The sequence below is a fragment of the Leptodactylus fuscus genome, chromosome 6 (genome assembly GCF_031893055.1).
Source record: "Leptodactylus fuscus isolate aLepFus1 chromosome 6, aLepFus1.hap2, whole genome shotgun sequence".
Taxonomy (NCBI): Eukaryota; Metazoa; Chordata; class Amphibia; order Anura; family Leptodactylidae; genus Leptodactylus; species Leptodactylus fuscus.
This window is the reverse complement of record NC_134270.1, coordinates 141,461,571-141,478,257: the sequence shown is the minus strand read 5'-3', so window position 1 is coordinate 141,478,257 and position 16,687 is coordinate 141,461,571. Positions and strand designations below refer to the sequence as shown.

The 16,687-nt window shown below is 43.1% G+C and overlaps 1 protein-coding gene across 3 annotated transcripts in view; it reads left to right on the top strand.

Annotated features, from left to right (window-relative positions):
- Positions 1–16,687, top strand: part of SLC12A5 (solute carrier family 12 member 5) — a 73,472-nt gene that overhangs the window by 35,991 nt on the left and 20,794 nt on the right. For all 3 annotated transcript variants that reach the window (XM_075277365.1, XM_075277364.1, XM_075277366.1), the window contains exons 5-12: positions 1,018–1,072; positions 1,560–1,690; positions 4,883–5,124; positions 8,228–8,439; positions 8,581–8,745; positions 11,264–11,362; positions 14,829–14,886; positions 15,858–16,032. In XM_075277365.1, the coding sequence (XP_075133466.1) occupies positions 1,018–1,072; positions 1,560–1,690; positions 4,883–5,124; positions 8,228–8,439; positions 8,581–8,745; positions 11,264–11,362; positions 14,829–14,886; positions 15,858–16,032 (1,137 nt within the window). The remainder of the gene's footprint in view (positions 1–1,017; positions 1,073–1,559; positions 1,691–4,882; positions 5,125–8,227; positions 8,440–8,580; positions 8,746–11,263; positions 11,363–14,828; positions 14,887–15,857; positions 16,033–16,687) is intronic.

The following is a 16,687-nucleotide window of genomic DNA, read 5'->3' as shown; positions in this document are numbered from 1 at the left end:
TCAGACCAGCAAAGATCCTATTGATATGTGTTAAGCTGTCCTTAAGTTGGTGCAACCCCTTTATGAGACATTTGACATTCCATCTATGAGGACGGTTTACTATGCTTGGTCGGGTGAATGCACAACCAATCAGACAAGACGTAGATCTACCTTGGGTATAATAATTGTTGGGTTTGACAGTGTCTAAGTGTTACAATACATGTTCTGTGATCTCATGTCTTCTATGTTTCATTCCTCATGTATGACATTACATCCTCTGTGCCTGAAGTTGCACCTTCTCATGTGATATCGGACATAAGTTACCACTTTCTTACACCATGTCCTACAGAAGGGGATCTTTTGGCCTTCATCCTCCAGTAGATATGTCATGTCCCGATGGATATGACGTGGACTTATATCCCCTGTCCAAGTGCTAAATCATTGCTATTCATGGCAAAACCCATTATATAGCCTGAGCATGGCCCTGTGGTATATGATATGAGCTGTTCACTGCATCTGATATCACATGTCCAGACCGTTCACTGCATCCCTGGTTGTTTGCTGCATCTGATCTCATGTCCTGTGAATGTACACTGTATTTGATATCACACCCTTGAGTGTGCAGTGGATCTCAGGTTTTGTTGTCTGAGGGTGCACTGCGCCTGATATCACATGGAGTGTGCACTACATCTCAGTTCCCATTGTCTGAGTGAGTGTTGTATCTCAGGCAATGCAGTCTGAGTGTGAACTGCATCTGATATCACATCCTCTTACTGTGCACTGCATTTGATATCATTTACTCCCACCATGCACTGCACCAGAAAATCCCCCACATTGCACTGCGTCTGACATCTTCACCTTACCACGCACTGTACCTGAGACAAATTCTTTTCATGGTGCACTGCTTCTCTTATCCTCCCATGATGCATTGCGTCTCATGTCTCCCCCCCTTATGATGCACTGCTCCTGTCATCATCTTTCCCACCCCATTATGCGTTGGGTACAGGCTCATGGCGCCTACCTGTGTTTGCTCTGCAGACCATGCTGACTGCTATCTCAATGAGCGCCATCGCTACCAATGGAGTTGTGCCAGGTAGGGGGAATTTCAGATGAACGAAATACGGGAGATGCAGTGCGTGGGAGGAATCGGGTGGGGGTACACAATATTGCTGGATGCAGACGCAATGTGTGTGGGGGTGTTGGAGACTATATGCCAGATGCAGGCGCTTTGCATCAATCAGATTAAATAAGAACATAAGGGGATTAGTCCTTAAGAAGAATGTGTAGTAATGAAAATGTCTAGTACGCGAGTACGGAAGGAAAGGAAGTATTGCAATGAAGTTATACGTGAAGAATTGGTGTAATGTTGTCTATTTTAATAACTATTATAGTATAGCAATATATTGCGAGATCATCTATGTGATACCTAATGTACTAAGCACAGCAATACATGGTGCAGTGCTGTAAGAGTGCAGTGCATTGACCAATAATGCAGTGGTATGAGGTGCAGTGCGGTGATGCAATGTGTGAAGGTGGCCGTATTTGCGCTGTATGTTTTTGAGAACTCTATCTCTCTGTAGCCGGTGGCTCATATTACATGATATCTCGTTCGTTGGGCCCGGAGTTTGGAGGAGCGGTGGGACTTTGTTTTTACTTGGGGACAACATTCGCAGGAGCCATGTATATCCTTGGGACCATCGAGATTCTGTTGGTGAGTTAATATGATTTACTGAATCTATACACAACAGCTATGCATTCAGTGCTTACATTTTTAAGGGAAGTTGTCACATTAAATATACAGTCCTATGAAAAAGTTTGGGCACCCCTATTAATCTTAATCATTTTTAGTTCTAAATATTTTGGTGTTTGCAGCAGCCATTTCAGTTTGATATATCTAATAACTGATGGACACAGTAATATTTCAGGATTAAAATGAGGTTTATTGTACTAACAGAAAATGCGCAATATGCATTAAAACAAAATTTGACCGGTGCAAAAGTATGGGCACCTCAACAGAAAAGTGACATTAATATTTAGTACATCCTCCTTTTGCAAAGATAACAGCCTCTAGTCGCTTCCTGTAGCTTTTAATCAGTTCCTGGATCCTGGAAGAAGGTATTTTGGACCATTTCTTTCTACAAAACAATTCAAGTTCAGTTAAGTTTGATGGTCGCCGAACATGGACAGCCCGCTCTCAAATGATCTGAAAACAAAGATTGTTCAACATAGTTGTTCAGGGGAAGGATACAAAACGTTGTCTCAGAGATTTAACCTGTCAGTTTCCACTGTGAGGAACATAGTAAGGAAATGGAAGACCACAGGGACAGTTCTTGTTAAGCCCAGAAGTGGCAGGCCAAGAAAAATATCAGAAAGGCAGAGAAGAAGAACGGTGAGAAGAGTCAAGGACAATCCACAGACCACCTCCAAAGAGCTGCAGCATCATCTTGCTGCAGATGGTGTCACTGTGCATCGGTAACAATACAGCGCACTTTGCACAAGGAGAAGCTGTATGGGAGAGTGATGAGAAAGAAGCCGTTTCTGCACGTACGCCACAAATAGAGTTGCCTGAGGTATGCAAAAGCACATTTGGAGAAGCCAACTTCATTTTGGAAACAAAGATTGAGTTGTTTGGTTATAAAAAAAAGGCGTTATGCATGGCGTCCAAAAAGAAACAGCATTCCAAGAAAAACACTTGCTACCCACTGTAAAATTTGGTGGAGGTTCCATCATGCTTTGGGGCTGTGTAGCCAATGCCGGTACCGGGAATCTTGTTGAAGTTGAGGGTCGCATGGATTCCACTCAGTATCAGCAGATTCTTGAGAATAATGTACAAGAATCAGTGACGAAGTTGAAGTTACGCCGGGGATGGATATTTCAGCAAGACAATGATCCAAAACACTGCTCCAAATCAACTCAGGCATTCATGCAGAGGAACAATTACAATGTTCTGGAATGGCCATCCCAGTCCCCAGACCTGAATATCATTGAACATCTGTGGGATGATTTGAAGCGGGCTGTCCATGCTCGGCGACCATCTAACTTAACTGAACTTGAATTGTTTGTCCAAAATACCTTCATCCAGGATCCAGGAACTGATTAAAAGCTACAGGAAGCGACTAGAGGCTGTTATCTTTGCAAAAGGAGGATCTACTAAATATTAATGTCACTTTTCTGTTGAGGTGCCCATACTTTTGCACCGGTCAAATTTTGGTTTAATGCATATTGCACATTTTCTGTTAGTACAATAAACCTCATTTCAATCCTGAAATATTACTGTGTCCATCAGTTATTAGATATATCAAACTGAAATGGCTGTTGCAAATACCAAAATATTTAGAACTAAAAATGATTAAGATTAATAAGGGTGCCCAAACTTTTTCATAGGACTGTATCATTCAATCTGCAGGCAGCGTTTTATAGAGCAGGAGGAGCTGAATGGATTGATATATAGGGCTATGGGAAAAGTTTCAGCATAACCTGACATCTATCCATTGGAATCTCTCCTCTTTCTATACTGAGAAGTCCAGCAGGCGGTTATATTAGTAATTGACAGCCTCCCCTCTACAACTGTGCACACAGGCAGAGCTATCAGTGATTGACAGCCTCCCCTCTACAACTGTGCACACAGGCAGAGCTATCAGTGATTGACAGCCTCCCCTCTACAACTGTGCACACAGGCAGAGCGATCAGTGATTGACAGCCTCCCCTCTACAACTGTGCACACAGGCAGAGCGATCAGTGATTGACAGCCTCCCCTCTACAACTGTGCACACAGGCAGAGCTATCAGTGATTGACAGCCTCCCCTCTACAACTGTGCACACAGGCAGAGCGATCAGTGATTGACAGCCTCCCCTCTACAACTGTGCACACAGGCAGAGCGATCAGTGATTGACAGCCTCCCCTCTACAACTGTGCAAACAGTGATAGTTGTCACTCACTGATAGGACCGCCTCGGGGACTTCTCAACATAGAAATTGCAAAAATTTCAACGGATAGATGAAGATATCATGCTTGAGGTGGGTTTACATCATGCTGATCTATTCAAGAAGTGGGAAATAACAAGGCCAAATTCTATGCAATTGCATAAGTATCAATACTATGTTGCTGTACAAAGGCATCTAAGCCTTTTTTGAAGTCGTCAGCTGTGACTGCTATGACCAGCTTCTGGGGTAGGCTATTCCACAGATTCATAGTCCTTATAGTGAACAAGCCTGGTCATCTCTGGAGACTGAACTTTTTTCTAGTATAGTACCTCTTGTCTTTTGAAGGGACATTACACAGAACAACTTTCATTATAATTTATGTATGGGCCAGTTATATATTTATACAGGATTATAATGTCTCCCCTATCAAGTTCTTTTTTAGATTAAGTCATTGGCCATCAAGAACTTTATTACATGTTTCTCTGTTAGTTAAAATTTGATGATTGGGTTTTCCAGGACTTATTTATTGATGCTCTATCCTTAGTATAGGTTGTAATAAATATGTGATTGGTGGGGGTTTGAGACCCGGACCCCTTACAGATCAGCTAGTTGAAGAGGCCACAGTTATCAGGTGAGCAATATGGCTTCTGTCCTGATTACCATGCCTAGGACCGTACATAGTGTAGGGACTGTGCTTGGTATTGCACTTGAATAGGACTGAGCTGCTGTGCCATGTGACCAATGAATGTAACGTCATCAGCACAAATAAGAGGCAGCAGCGCTCATGAGTCCGACAGCCCCTTCAAACAGCTGATCAGTGGCGGTTCCAGGTGTTGGACCCTCCAACAAAACACATGTGGATAACCTATCTTAAGGATAAGTCATCAAGTCCTTAAAAATCCTTTTATGTGGTATAGAGTTCTTTGAAATTTCTCATCTGTTCTCTTCCTAATTTGCATAATCCTTTTTTTTCATCCAGACGTATCTCTTTCCTGGAATGGCCATATTTAAGGCGCAAGAAGCTAGTGAGGAGCCAGCTGCGCTACTTAATAACATGCGTGTCTATGGCACTTGTGTGCTAACCTGCATGGCCGTTGTGGTATTTGTGGGAGTGAAGTACGTCAATAAGTTTGCGCTGGTCTTCTTGGGTTGTGTGATCCTATCAATTCTGGCCATATACGCCGGAGTCATTAAATCTGCATTTGACCCACCAGATTTTCCGTGAGTACTCAAAATTAACCACATGCATTTGAGATGTTCTTTCCATGTGTTTCAACCTGTGTTTGCTTTAAAGGGGTTGTCCAGGAGTTAAAGTGGCTAAGCATGGTGTACAATAAATAAAAAATGGATATTCCTCACCAGTACTAGTCCCATTTTGGGTCATACTGGTGGAGTCACATGCCATTTGTGGAGATAGACTACCTGCATACAGCAGATAGTGGTAGATAAGAACTGTCTGTTATCACCTGGTTCAATATGGAGTACACATGCCAAGAGAAAGTCAAAGCATAGCAAAGGTTAATCCAATGGCGTAACTAAAGTCTTGTGGGCCCCGGTGCAATCTTTTGTCTGGGGCTCCCTACCTCATCCCTACAGAGAATTCTTCATAGAGATGGCTACGGGTACTAAGGATTTTACTCCACCTTAGTATGGTTAGGGTAATCTGTGGGTCTTCTTGGCTTATGGGCCTGATGGAAGCTGCAATCTCAATACTGAATCCAGTGTTTATGGGCCCCCCAAGGCTCCTGGGCCCCGGTGCAACTGCACCATCAGCAGCCCTTCAAGTTACACCCCTGGGTTAAGCTATACATACAAAAGCTTGATGCATAAATATGCCCTTTGGAAAAGTCTTACCAGATGTCTTCAATATTGCATATAAAAATCAATTAATATATGCAGAAATTGTACTGAAAACAAGCTGAGTCGCAGGGTACATGCAGGAAACTGCAGTGCTAAACAGTCTGGTGTTAGATCCTGGGCAGAAGTGGAAATGTAAAAATAGAAGAAAAAACAATTAAAAGTACTTTGTAATGAAGGCGCAAATGTCTTCCTCATATTGTCGTATGAAAACATCTAGCAAGCATGCATATAGTTACTTTATTATAATGCCATCAGTGAATTCCTTTTTTTCTTTAATGTAGATTGTGAGCCCACAATGTACATTTTCCCCTATCAGTATGTCTTGTTGGAATATGGGATGGAAATCCATGCAAACACGGGGAGAACATACAAACTCCTTGCAGATGGTTTTTGCCCTTGGCGGGATTTCTATTTCACCCCAGAGCTTTATTCACACTAGTACTGTTCAATATTGCTGTATATTATCCTCCATGCTGCTTCTGAGTTAAGAGAGTTAGTTACAGAGCAGAGTCTCTTGTATTCTTCATGTGCTATATAAAGGAGACATCATAGCAGCTAGGCTTCACCCAAAAATTTAGGGGCTGAGTATTAGAGATGAAGGTGCTAAAAATAATAATAAGATAATACGTCATAAGAGTCAGATATAATATTAATTGTCATGTATATACACTCAGTGGCTTATCCTAAAAAGTCACCTGTGTAAGTAAACCTGTACAATAAGTAATTACATAGAACTAAGTATTGTGCATCTTATATACTAATATCATTTTCCTAGTCTATGAGATCAAGCAGAAAATTTCGATTACCTAGTGCCTCGGCGCACAGATCCTGTGATCAAAAGCTGAGACATAAAAGGTTCACTCCACTGGAACCTGAAAATTCAGGCTTGACTAGTTATACACAAATCACCCTATTGCTCAGTCATACGATGGAAATTGAGATTTGTGATTATGTCTGTAGGATTCCGATTCTGCAGGTAGTGTAAGGCTTCCAAATTAATTCATGACGATCCCACAGATCTCAGCTTCCTGAAATCCTAGGGTAATAGCTTGACAAGAGTAGAAGATTGAAGTTTACTCCGATCAAATCTTCATTTTAGTAGAGTTTCTATTAACCCTTAAAGCTAGTATAGCAGGCAAAATTCTAGAATACTTAATTTTTTTACATTAATATTGATATAATAATAATCTTGTGAAGGGCCAAAATGTTCCACAGCACTTTAGTTAGGGTATGTGTACTCCAGCGCCGCACCTCCCATGAGGCGATCTGAAGCGACCGCTTCAGGCGGCGCTATGCCAGGGCCCCAGGGAGGGCGGCATTTTTATTACCTAAGCCAGTCCAGGACAAATTGTCCTGGACTGGCTTAGCACCGAGCGGTGGATTGGGGAGGCCGCTGGAGCAGCGCTGCTCCAGCAGCCTCCCCTCACGCTCAGGCAGAGAGCAGGTCCTCTCCCTGCCTGCTCACGCCGCTAAGCCCCATCCCCTTCGCCCCCTCCGCTCCGCCCCCTCCTCTCGGGGAGGGGGGGCGGCTTTCTGTAGTCCGCCTCGGGCGACGAAAAGGGCAGGTTCACCCCTGGTGTACTCCTACAAACACAAAGGACAGTCATATATATAAATCAGTTCTTCTATCTCAGGAGTTTCTCTAAGGGTTTCACCTGCTCTCCTGTCTCCTCTTCTCTCCACTTCCTGGTTTCAGAGAAAAGTTGAGGGGTGACAGTGGCATAACCAAGGCAATCTTTTGTCCGGGGCCCCATACCTCATCCCTACAGAGAATTTTTGCTAGTGATGGTTACGGGAGCTAAGGAGTTTAATCAGCCTTGGTGTGCTTAGGGTATTATGTGGGTCTCCTTGACTTATGGGCCAGATGGAAGCTAAAATTCAATATTGATGTCAGTGCTTATGGGCCTCCTTTGGCTCCCGAGCCCCAGTGTAACTGCACCCCCTCAAGTTATAGCCCTGGTGGGTGGGCTTACTCTGTATGATGTACAGGTTAGGATAGCAGCATGCTCTGAGACTGTGCTTCTTCTCAACTGTACACTATTTCTAGATATACATACAGATATAAAAGAAGAACTGATCGAGCACCATTCTAGCCCTTATCACCTTGCAGGGCTGACAGAAGGCTCCGTCATAGGGAAGAGAATATACGTGGCCGGGAACAAGGACTGATCACCAACCCATTCACCAATCTGGCCACTCCGTAGAGATAGCAGCGGTGGTCTGAAACCTAAACAACGAGCTGTAAACACTGAGGACACATATTTTGCAGCAAACTGAGCAACATAGATAAAACAAATTGGGTAAAATTCTTGAATAAGTTTAGGCTACAACATGAATACGACCCTGGTGATGGGAATATTCCTTTGGATAATATGTATCATATTCATTTCTTTTTGGCTGAAGTTTTACATTTCTATAATAACGTGTACCATTTCTGCTGTCTTCTTTCTCCCCTTCTTTTCAGTATCTGCATCCTTGGCAACCGCACTCTGTCACGAAAAGGTTTTGACGTCTGTGCTAAGTTTATAGAGGTTGGGAATGAGACGGTCACCACCAAGCTCTGGGCTCTTTTCTGCTCTTCTCCATTCTTGAATGCAACATGCGACCTGTATTTTTCTCAGAATAACGTCACCGAGGTTCAGGGCATTCCCGGAGTAGCCAGCACACTTATCCAAGGTGAATTCTGCAGATATAAAAGCTGTTGTGCCACTTTATAAATACCATGTAGAATTGTGTGGAAATTAGAGCATGATCCCTACCTGAAAATACATTCTGGGGCTTAATCATCCTTTATCTTTCCCATATAAAACTCTCCAGAAAACGTGTGGTCGAGCTACTTAGATAAAGGCGTCATGGTGGAGAAAAGCAATATGCATTCTGTACCCTCTGGAGATCCCGTCAACCTGGACCAGCCATATGTGTTTAGTGACATGGCCACCTACTTCACACTGCTGGTGGGAATTTACTTTCCATCAGTTACAGGTACATTTTATTGTTTTTTTCCCCCCTATCAGTATGTCTTTTGGAGTGTGAGAGGAAACCCACACAAACACGGGGAGAACATACAAACTCCTTGCACATGTCCTTGGTTGGATTCGTACCCAGGACTCTAGCGCTTTTTTCAGATTTTCTAATGAAACACTTTGTTTTACAACCTGTTACTACATATCGTGCCCATAAACCTCCACCACGGGAAATAGATTTATAACATATTCTTTTCTGTATTCTAATAAAAGAACTGGGCTACGATTATTAATGACCTAGCCTAAGGCTAGGCATCAATATCAGATCATTGAGCCCCACAACCCCCTCCCCCACTAATCAGCTGTTGTCAACAACATATACACAAAAAAATGGAGCAGGAAGCAGACAGCGCTGTTCTCTGTGTAGTGACTGAACAGAGTCATTGCACCTTAGGTCCCAATCAAGTGAATTTAAGTTGACCTGCAGTAGCACGGTCTGGCCACTACACAGAGAACAGTGCTGTCTGCTTTCTGTACCATATTGCTGTGCTGATTCAGCTGATTCATGGAGGTTTCACCACTCTGATACTGATGACCTGAATACATCATCGATGTTTTTAGCCTTGAAAAACTCTTTAGTAAAGTACACATGACATGTAAATTACCTGTGATGAGTCAAGGTATAGTGCTCCTCCTCAGAAGAGCCAGAACAGAGGGTCTCTAAACAATGTTTTTCTGGCCTGACTGATGTTTCTTAGACTGAGATATGGGTTTTAACAAAATACCCTTCTCCATACGGACATCACAACTTGACATGGATCCCATAGCTGTCACTGCCTTGTCTCTGGGAAGCCTGTAAGAGCTAACATACCCTCTGGCTGGGCATTTCTTGTTCCAAGTCTCAATAAGGAAATATGCCTCTCCTAGCACCACTCTGGTTTCACATGGACACAGGGGGGTGGCCTGTTACTTGTTCTTCTGACCTCAGGAGGTCCCTACTGAACCTCGTATTTAGCCACTACACGAGGACATGTCATTACAAGGTAGTTCTGGTGGTATCCGGTTAAGTGTAGTAAGCAACGTGTATTGTGTTTGATATCATAAGTGCATGACGTGAATGCCATTGGAGCTGGCATGTCATATTGTATCTCAACTGGATAGATGTCAATGGGCTGTCAATCAGCACCGCACCTCCCATGAGGCGACCTGAAGCGACCGCATTTTTGCTGACCTAAGCCAGTCCAGGACAAGCTGTCCTGGACTGGCTTAGTGTCACTGTCTCGGCAGCCCAGCACGGGAAGTGAGCGGTGGATTGGGGAGGCCCTGTGGATGCAGCGCTGCTCCACCGGCCTTCCCCTGACGCTCAGGCAGAGAGCAGGTCCTCTCCCTGCCTGCTCTCTACCTGCTAATGCCGCCCCGTCTGCTCTGCCCCGCCCCCTTTTCTCCGCTCCTTCCCCCCTCTGCTCCGCCCCCTCCTTCGGGGGGGGGGGAGCCTGCTGTCAATTGATAAAGAGGTGGAGTCGTTATTCTGAATATTGTTACTATGCTGAACCCTTCTGTATGGTAAAACATTAGCGAAAATGTCTGCATAACAATTGTAGGGGAGCAGGCGTCCCTTTATAAACAAGATTTTTGGAACACTAGCAGGCCATATACACTATATTAGGATGTAACATAGTAGATGAGGTTGGATGAAGACACAGGTCCGAACTATAACCCTACAGTGTTGATCCAGAGGAAAGAAAAAACTCCCATGAGGCTTATGCCAATTGGCCCATGTCAGGGTAAAAAAATTCCTTCCAGAATCCAAATTTGGCAATCAGTACCCGGATCACCCTGTGATATGTCAGGGACACATTCCCTTTCTATGTTCATATAAATGAGGGGGACAGTCCGCATTTCCTTTATCATCTCTTTTGCATCCAATGTCTCCTAACGCACTTCTGCTTCACCTGCCTCCTCTCGGATTAGGAGGGGAGTATCTGTGGGAGGATGTAATTTGAGCATTGGAATATTCAACCTGACAATATTTTTAATCACTTTTCACAGTTTGAGATAATTGAGCCTTAATGAGAACCCATGTTATCACGTCTGTGTAGTGATTTAATAAGCAGATTCCTGGAAAGCGAGGACCTAAAAGCAATCATAAAAAGAACATACAAATAAAAATCACGAAAAAGCTTTATCAGAAGCTTTACCAGAAATTTGCAAATATCCCCCATCGCATTGTGCAAAGCTGCTGAAATGTCACATTCACAGAACTAATTAAAATGTGGCAAACTAAAAAGCCCGTACTAAATCAACAGCGCTAAAAGCAAACGTATTCTCACCTTCCAATAAATAAATAGGTCTAGAGATGAGGGTGATAAATGCATGGAAGTGCAAAAGGTAGGGTGTCGGGGTGAATCATGTAGCATTGTCATCGGGGGTGAATCATGTAGCATCGGGTGTAGCATTGTTAGTGGATACTCTGTATACTGTTCATATATATCTGGGATCTGAGTAATTACTTTCACACTTTATTTTCAATCACGCAGGAATAATGGCTGGTTCTAACAGGTCTGGAGACCTTCAAGATGCACAAAAATCTATTCCCGTCGGCACTATAATGGCGATTGCCACCACATCTTTTGTGTGTATCCTTAACAGAGTAATAATCTCAGTTATCTATGGAGTCTATTCTTATACAGTATGCACAGAATTATCCTATACAAGACGTCAACTTGGGATTGGCGTTGGTATAATGATGAGAGATACTATAATTAGAGATGAGCGAACAGTGAAATGTTCGAGGTTCGATATTCGTTTCGAGTAGCCCCTCAATATTCGACTACTCAAATCGAATATCGAACACTATTATACTCTCTGGAGGGAAAATGCTCGTTTCAGGGGTAGGCAACATTCAATCAAATTATACTTACCAAGTCCACGAGTGAGGCTCGGGCTGGATCTTCCGAGAAGTCTTCTCCTTGCAGTGTCCCTGCGGCATCTTCTGGCTCTTCATTCACTCTGCCAGGCATTGGGCCTGGGCAGAGCCAACTGCGCATGCCCGCACTACAAGCGGACATGCGCAGTCGGCTCTGCCCAGGCCCGATGCCTGGCAGAGTGAATGAAGAGCCGGAAGACGCCGCGGGGAAGCTGCACGGAGAAGACTTCTAAAGGTAGGAGAAGAACCAGCGTTGATTGGCCGACTGTATAGCATTCGGCCAATCAATGCTGGTTCTGCATCGAACTTTTACATTCGAACAGCGAGTGGTACTCGATCGAGTACGAGTATTTCGAATATCGTAGTATTCGATCGATTACCTAGTTGATCGAATACTACTTGCTCATCTCTAACTATAATATGTTGAGTCTGGATTTTCCCGGTAATCTGAACGTTGACGCCTGCGCTTGTTTTTCCGTTCTTTGGGTCTACTTGGGGACCTGAAAAATGGAAACCCAACCCAAGTGGTTAAGTGCAGAAACCCGCGAACCCCATATACAATAATGGGAACTGCCAGGTTTCCGCCCGGAACACGTGGAGAGATGAGTTCTGCTTCCATTTTTCAAGCGGAGTGGGAGACGAAATTTCCGAACGGTGAGCAAGTGCAGATGTGAATCCTATGTCTTATGTCCAATTGTAGGGATGAAAGAAATTATTAAAGTCTTTGAGATTTCACCTATGTGAGCATGAGCTTATAGTACTATGTGCTAAAGTGAGTTGACGTCTATGAGCAATAGCATCCAAGTTGTTGTTCCCAATCGTTGTAAGAGGAGCGATTGCAGAATCGATGAGCAGTATGGAAAAAAACAATTATTTTCCACAATAATGGAAAAAAGCAAAAAAGTAAGAATGCTTTAATGTAGAAGGGTTAATAGTTTCATGTTGTCAATTACCAAAATGAAATGATTGAAGAAAAGAGAAATGGAAATCCTATCAATATTTAGTTTCATTCCCTTTTGTCCTGGAAGTGATGATTTGTTCCCCACAGAGCCCTGATCTCAACATCATCCAGTCTGTCTGGGATGACATGATGAGACAGATGGATTGGAGCAAGCCTACATCCACCGAAGATCTGGGTTTAGTTCTCCAAGATGGTGACAGAAACAACCCCCCCTGCCGAGTTCCCCCAAAAACTGTCTGCAAGTACCAAGAAGAACTGATGGAAGGCAAAGGGCAAAGGTGACAACAAATATCGATAGGGTTTAGTTTTCGCTTTTCTTCAATCACTTCATTTTGTTAATTGACAACAATAAACTTTTTAACACTTCTACTTTGTTAACGTATTCTTATTGTGCAGCATTTTTTCCATACCTGCCTAGACGTTTTGTACAGTACTATAAATGCGAGTCTCCCAAATCAATATGAGTTTCTTATATAGTTATTTGGCACTTGTTTAATCAATTGATTATCCTGTATAATACGACTCTTACACAATACTAAGGGTTCTTAGGACATCAGTATCAAATCAACTGTTTGAAGAAACTGCAGCATCTTGGTGAGCGTTATTGGGTGAATAACAAGCACAGTGCCATACATTTCATAGAGGCTAAGCTTGGTACTGCAGCTCAGCCCCATTCACTTGAATAGGACTCTGCTACTAAGAGACAACGGGACAAAGTAACATGATGTGACTGGTGTGTGAAGAGGAAGCAGAGCTGCACAAGTGCCACTGACACTTTGATAAGCTGATCTGCTGGAGTCCTGGGTGTCAGAACTCCACTGATCAGATACTGATGAACTATTCTAAGGATAAGTCATTAGTATTAACTCTTGGAGAACCGCTTTAATCAGTGCCATAAAGCATATGGATTGTAGTTCATTACAGTGGTTTTCCAGGATTTCTAATAGATGACCTATTCTTTGGATAGGTCATCAAATAAAGATGCACAGGAGCCTGACACCAAGGCCTCTGGCTGATCAGCTGTTTTTTTTCTTCATGTAGATTGTGAGCCCCGTATAGGACTCACAATGTACTTTTTTTTATCTATCAGTATGTCTTTGCAGTATGGGAGGAAATCCTTGCAAATACAGGGAGAACATACAAACTCCTTGCAGATGTTATTCCGGGCAGGATTTGAACCCAGGACTCCAGCGCTGCAAGGTTGCAGTGCTAACCACTGAGACACCGTGTTACCAATCAGCTGTTTGAAGAGGCTGTAGTTTTTAGATGAGAGCTGCATCCTCTTGAATACTTACCAAGCACAGCGCCATCATTTGTATAGAGGCTGTACTTGGTATTACAGGTCAGCCCGTTCACTTGAATAAGACTAAGCTTCAATGAGGCCATGTAAGTGATAAACGTGACATTGCCTGTAAAGCAAAACCACAGATCTTCAACTGATGACCTTTCCTAAAGATGCGTCATCAATTTAACATGTAGGGTATGGGGAACTAATATAAATCTGATCATAATATGTCCTTCCGACCATGAGCACTTTTACGTCTTTTATGTCTAACAAATAAGTCGTCTCTTCCGTCTGTTTACAAAGCTTTCCGATCGTTTGCCCATATTTAAGTGCCTTTAGAGTAGACCAGGCGAATGGAAAATCTGATTCTGTGGCATTCAATGTTACAACCTATTATTCCATAAAACACGTAATGAGAAGATATTTTCCAGTAATTTCTACAAAAATTAACTAAAAAACGCCGTAAAGGCCACATGTGAACCTATTATTATACCGTCAAAGTATATTAATGAAAATTAAATGGCAGTGTGCATAATCGTGTCTACTTTTAGCAATGGATGTGGCCTAAATAGTAATTTAAGTAATTAGAAGTAATATCATTATACTGTATGAGACTGCTGAGTGGAATTCTTTGGCCTTTTCACACGGCTAGTGCAATGTATAAGGTTATAAATATCAAATGTCCTTCCGTTTCGGAAATAGTAGATGTATAGAATACGGAAAATATATACGGCATATACTCAATTAGATGTAGAGGATGGATGCATTATTATTAATAACACGTAAGCCATAGCAAAAGCATAAAGGAATATATAAAAGATACGGAGCGTAGCCACGTACTTTGCGGTAAATCCAACCTTGTAATGGTTGACCAGTTTTCTATCTGATTTCCCAAGTCATGTCGTAGATTCCTCCTTTACAACTGGACAGATGTTTCTTCCGTTATTCTCTTTGGTTGCTGCATAGAAGGTGTTGTTTTGCGTGACAAGTAAGTACCCGAAAGGATTTGTCGTAATGTGAGACAAACGTACAATGGGGGAAATTTATGATATCGTGGCGCACATTTGGGACATGGCCCTTTTTTGTCGGTCTGACCTTCATGTCATGAGTGCCATTGTACGTACGACGCTAAGAGTCCCTGACTTCTAGAGATGTTGTCCTGTACTAAAATCAGTATGGGACAGAACTATGATGCTATAAGTCCCACTCCGGGCATTAAGTTCAAGCCAGCAGATCCAATGAACACGTGGACCGAGTTTCACGGGTAAAACTCGGTAATGTGAATCTATTATTTGGCTTAGTTTTTGCCAGAAAACGTGCCAACATTTTGGTGCATTTTTGTCACACAGTGTCCCGTCTTGGACCACATCCTTTTCCCACTTAGGACGCTTCACACCTGCGCCCGGTCTCCGCTTTCGGGTTTCTGTCTTCTGCCGAGAGAAACTGGACAGGAGATGGAAACCTGGTGGTCAGTTTTCAAACCCATTTGCTTCAATGGGTCTGTAAAGTGACTGCCCATGAGCTTCTTGTGCCTCTCCGCGAAGAAACCATTTGTTTTTTTAACCGTACACAAAGTCTTGCATGTCCGACTTTGTGTCTGGTTAAAAAATACCGTTTCGCCGTGGAGAGGCACAAGAAGCTCATGGGTGGTCACTTTGCAAACCCATTCAAGTGAATAGGTTTGAAAACTGAACGCCAGGTTTCCATTACCTGTCCAGTTTCTCTCGAAGACGGAAACCCGAAAGCGGAGACCGGCGCAGGTGTAAACCTGCACTTAGCCATGCCTGCTTTCGTACAAGTTTTAGTGGTGTATAAAGGGTGTCTATAACACTTGGTAAATGTAGGACATGTCAAGTTAGAAACTTTTTTTTTGCCAAAAACTATACCAGATTCTGGCACATTTTGCGTGATAAAATTTTTTAAAAATATCCATCTTACTATGTTATTTTCTCATTGTAGATTTGGAGAAGCTGTAAATGGAAATTTAGTGGTGGGGACATTGGCCTGGCCTTCCCCCTGGGTCATTGTCATTGGGTCTTTCTTTTCTACTTGTGGAGCTGGTTTGCAAAGCTTGACCGGAGCGCCACGTCTCCTACAAGCTATATCACGAGATGGCATCGTACCCTTCCTAAGAGTAAGTAAATTTTACAGTGTTCAGAAATATTCTGACTTTTATCGCAGTGTTTTGCAGAGTTTCGATCACCTTATGCTTTGCTATTACCCTAGGTAAAACTAAATAAAACAATGTTTATTGACGATAAACTTTTCAAGATGGTGTTCACAAATAGAGATTCTGTTAGGGCTAGTTCACACGGGGATTCCGCATGTGCACATTCCGTCGCGGTTGCTGCGACAGGATGCCGGTGCAGTACACGGCATCCCGTCGTGGCTTTCCGCTCCGGATTAGACCCAAATGAATGGGCCTAGTCCGGAGGGAGGTGTTGCGAGACGGACGCTGCGGCTGAATCAGCCATGGAATCCACCTGAAGAAAGGGCAGCTCGCTTGCTTTTTGCGCAAGTAATGTCCTATAGCTGTCCCCCTCCACATAGTATTATGTCCCATAACGGCCCCTCCACATAATATAATGACGCATAGCGGCCCCTCCACACAGTATAATGTCCCATAGCGGCCCCTCCACACAGTTTTATGCTCCACAGTGGCCCCTGCACACACTATTATTAAATTCTCAGAATAAATATGGTACTAGGCATGAATGTCACTTTGACAGTGAAAATTAAGCCAGAATTTTGGCAATTTTAGCTTATCTCCACCCAGTGTTCCAGAAGTC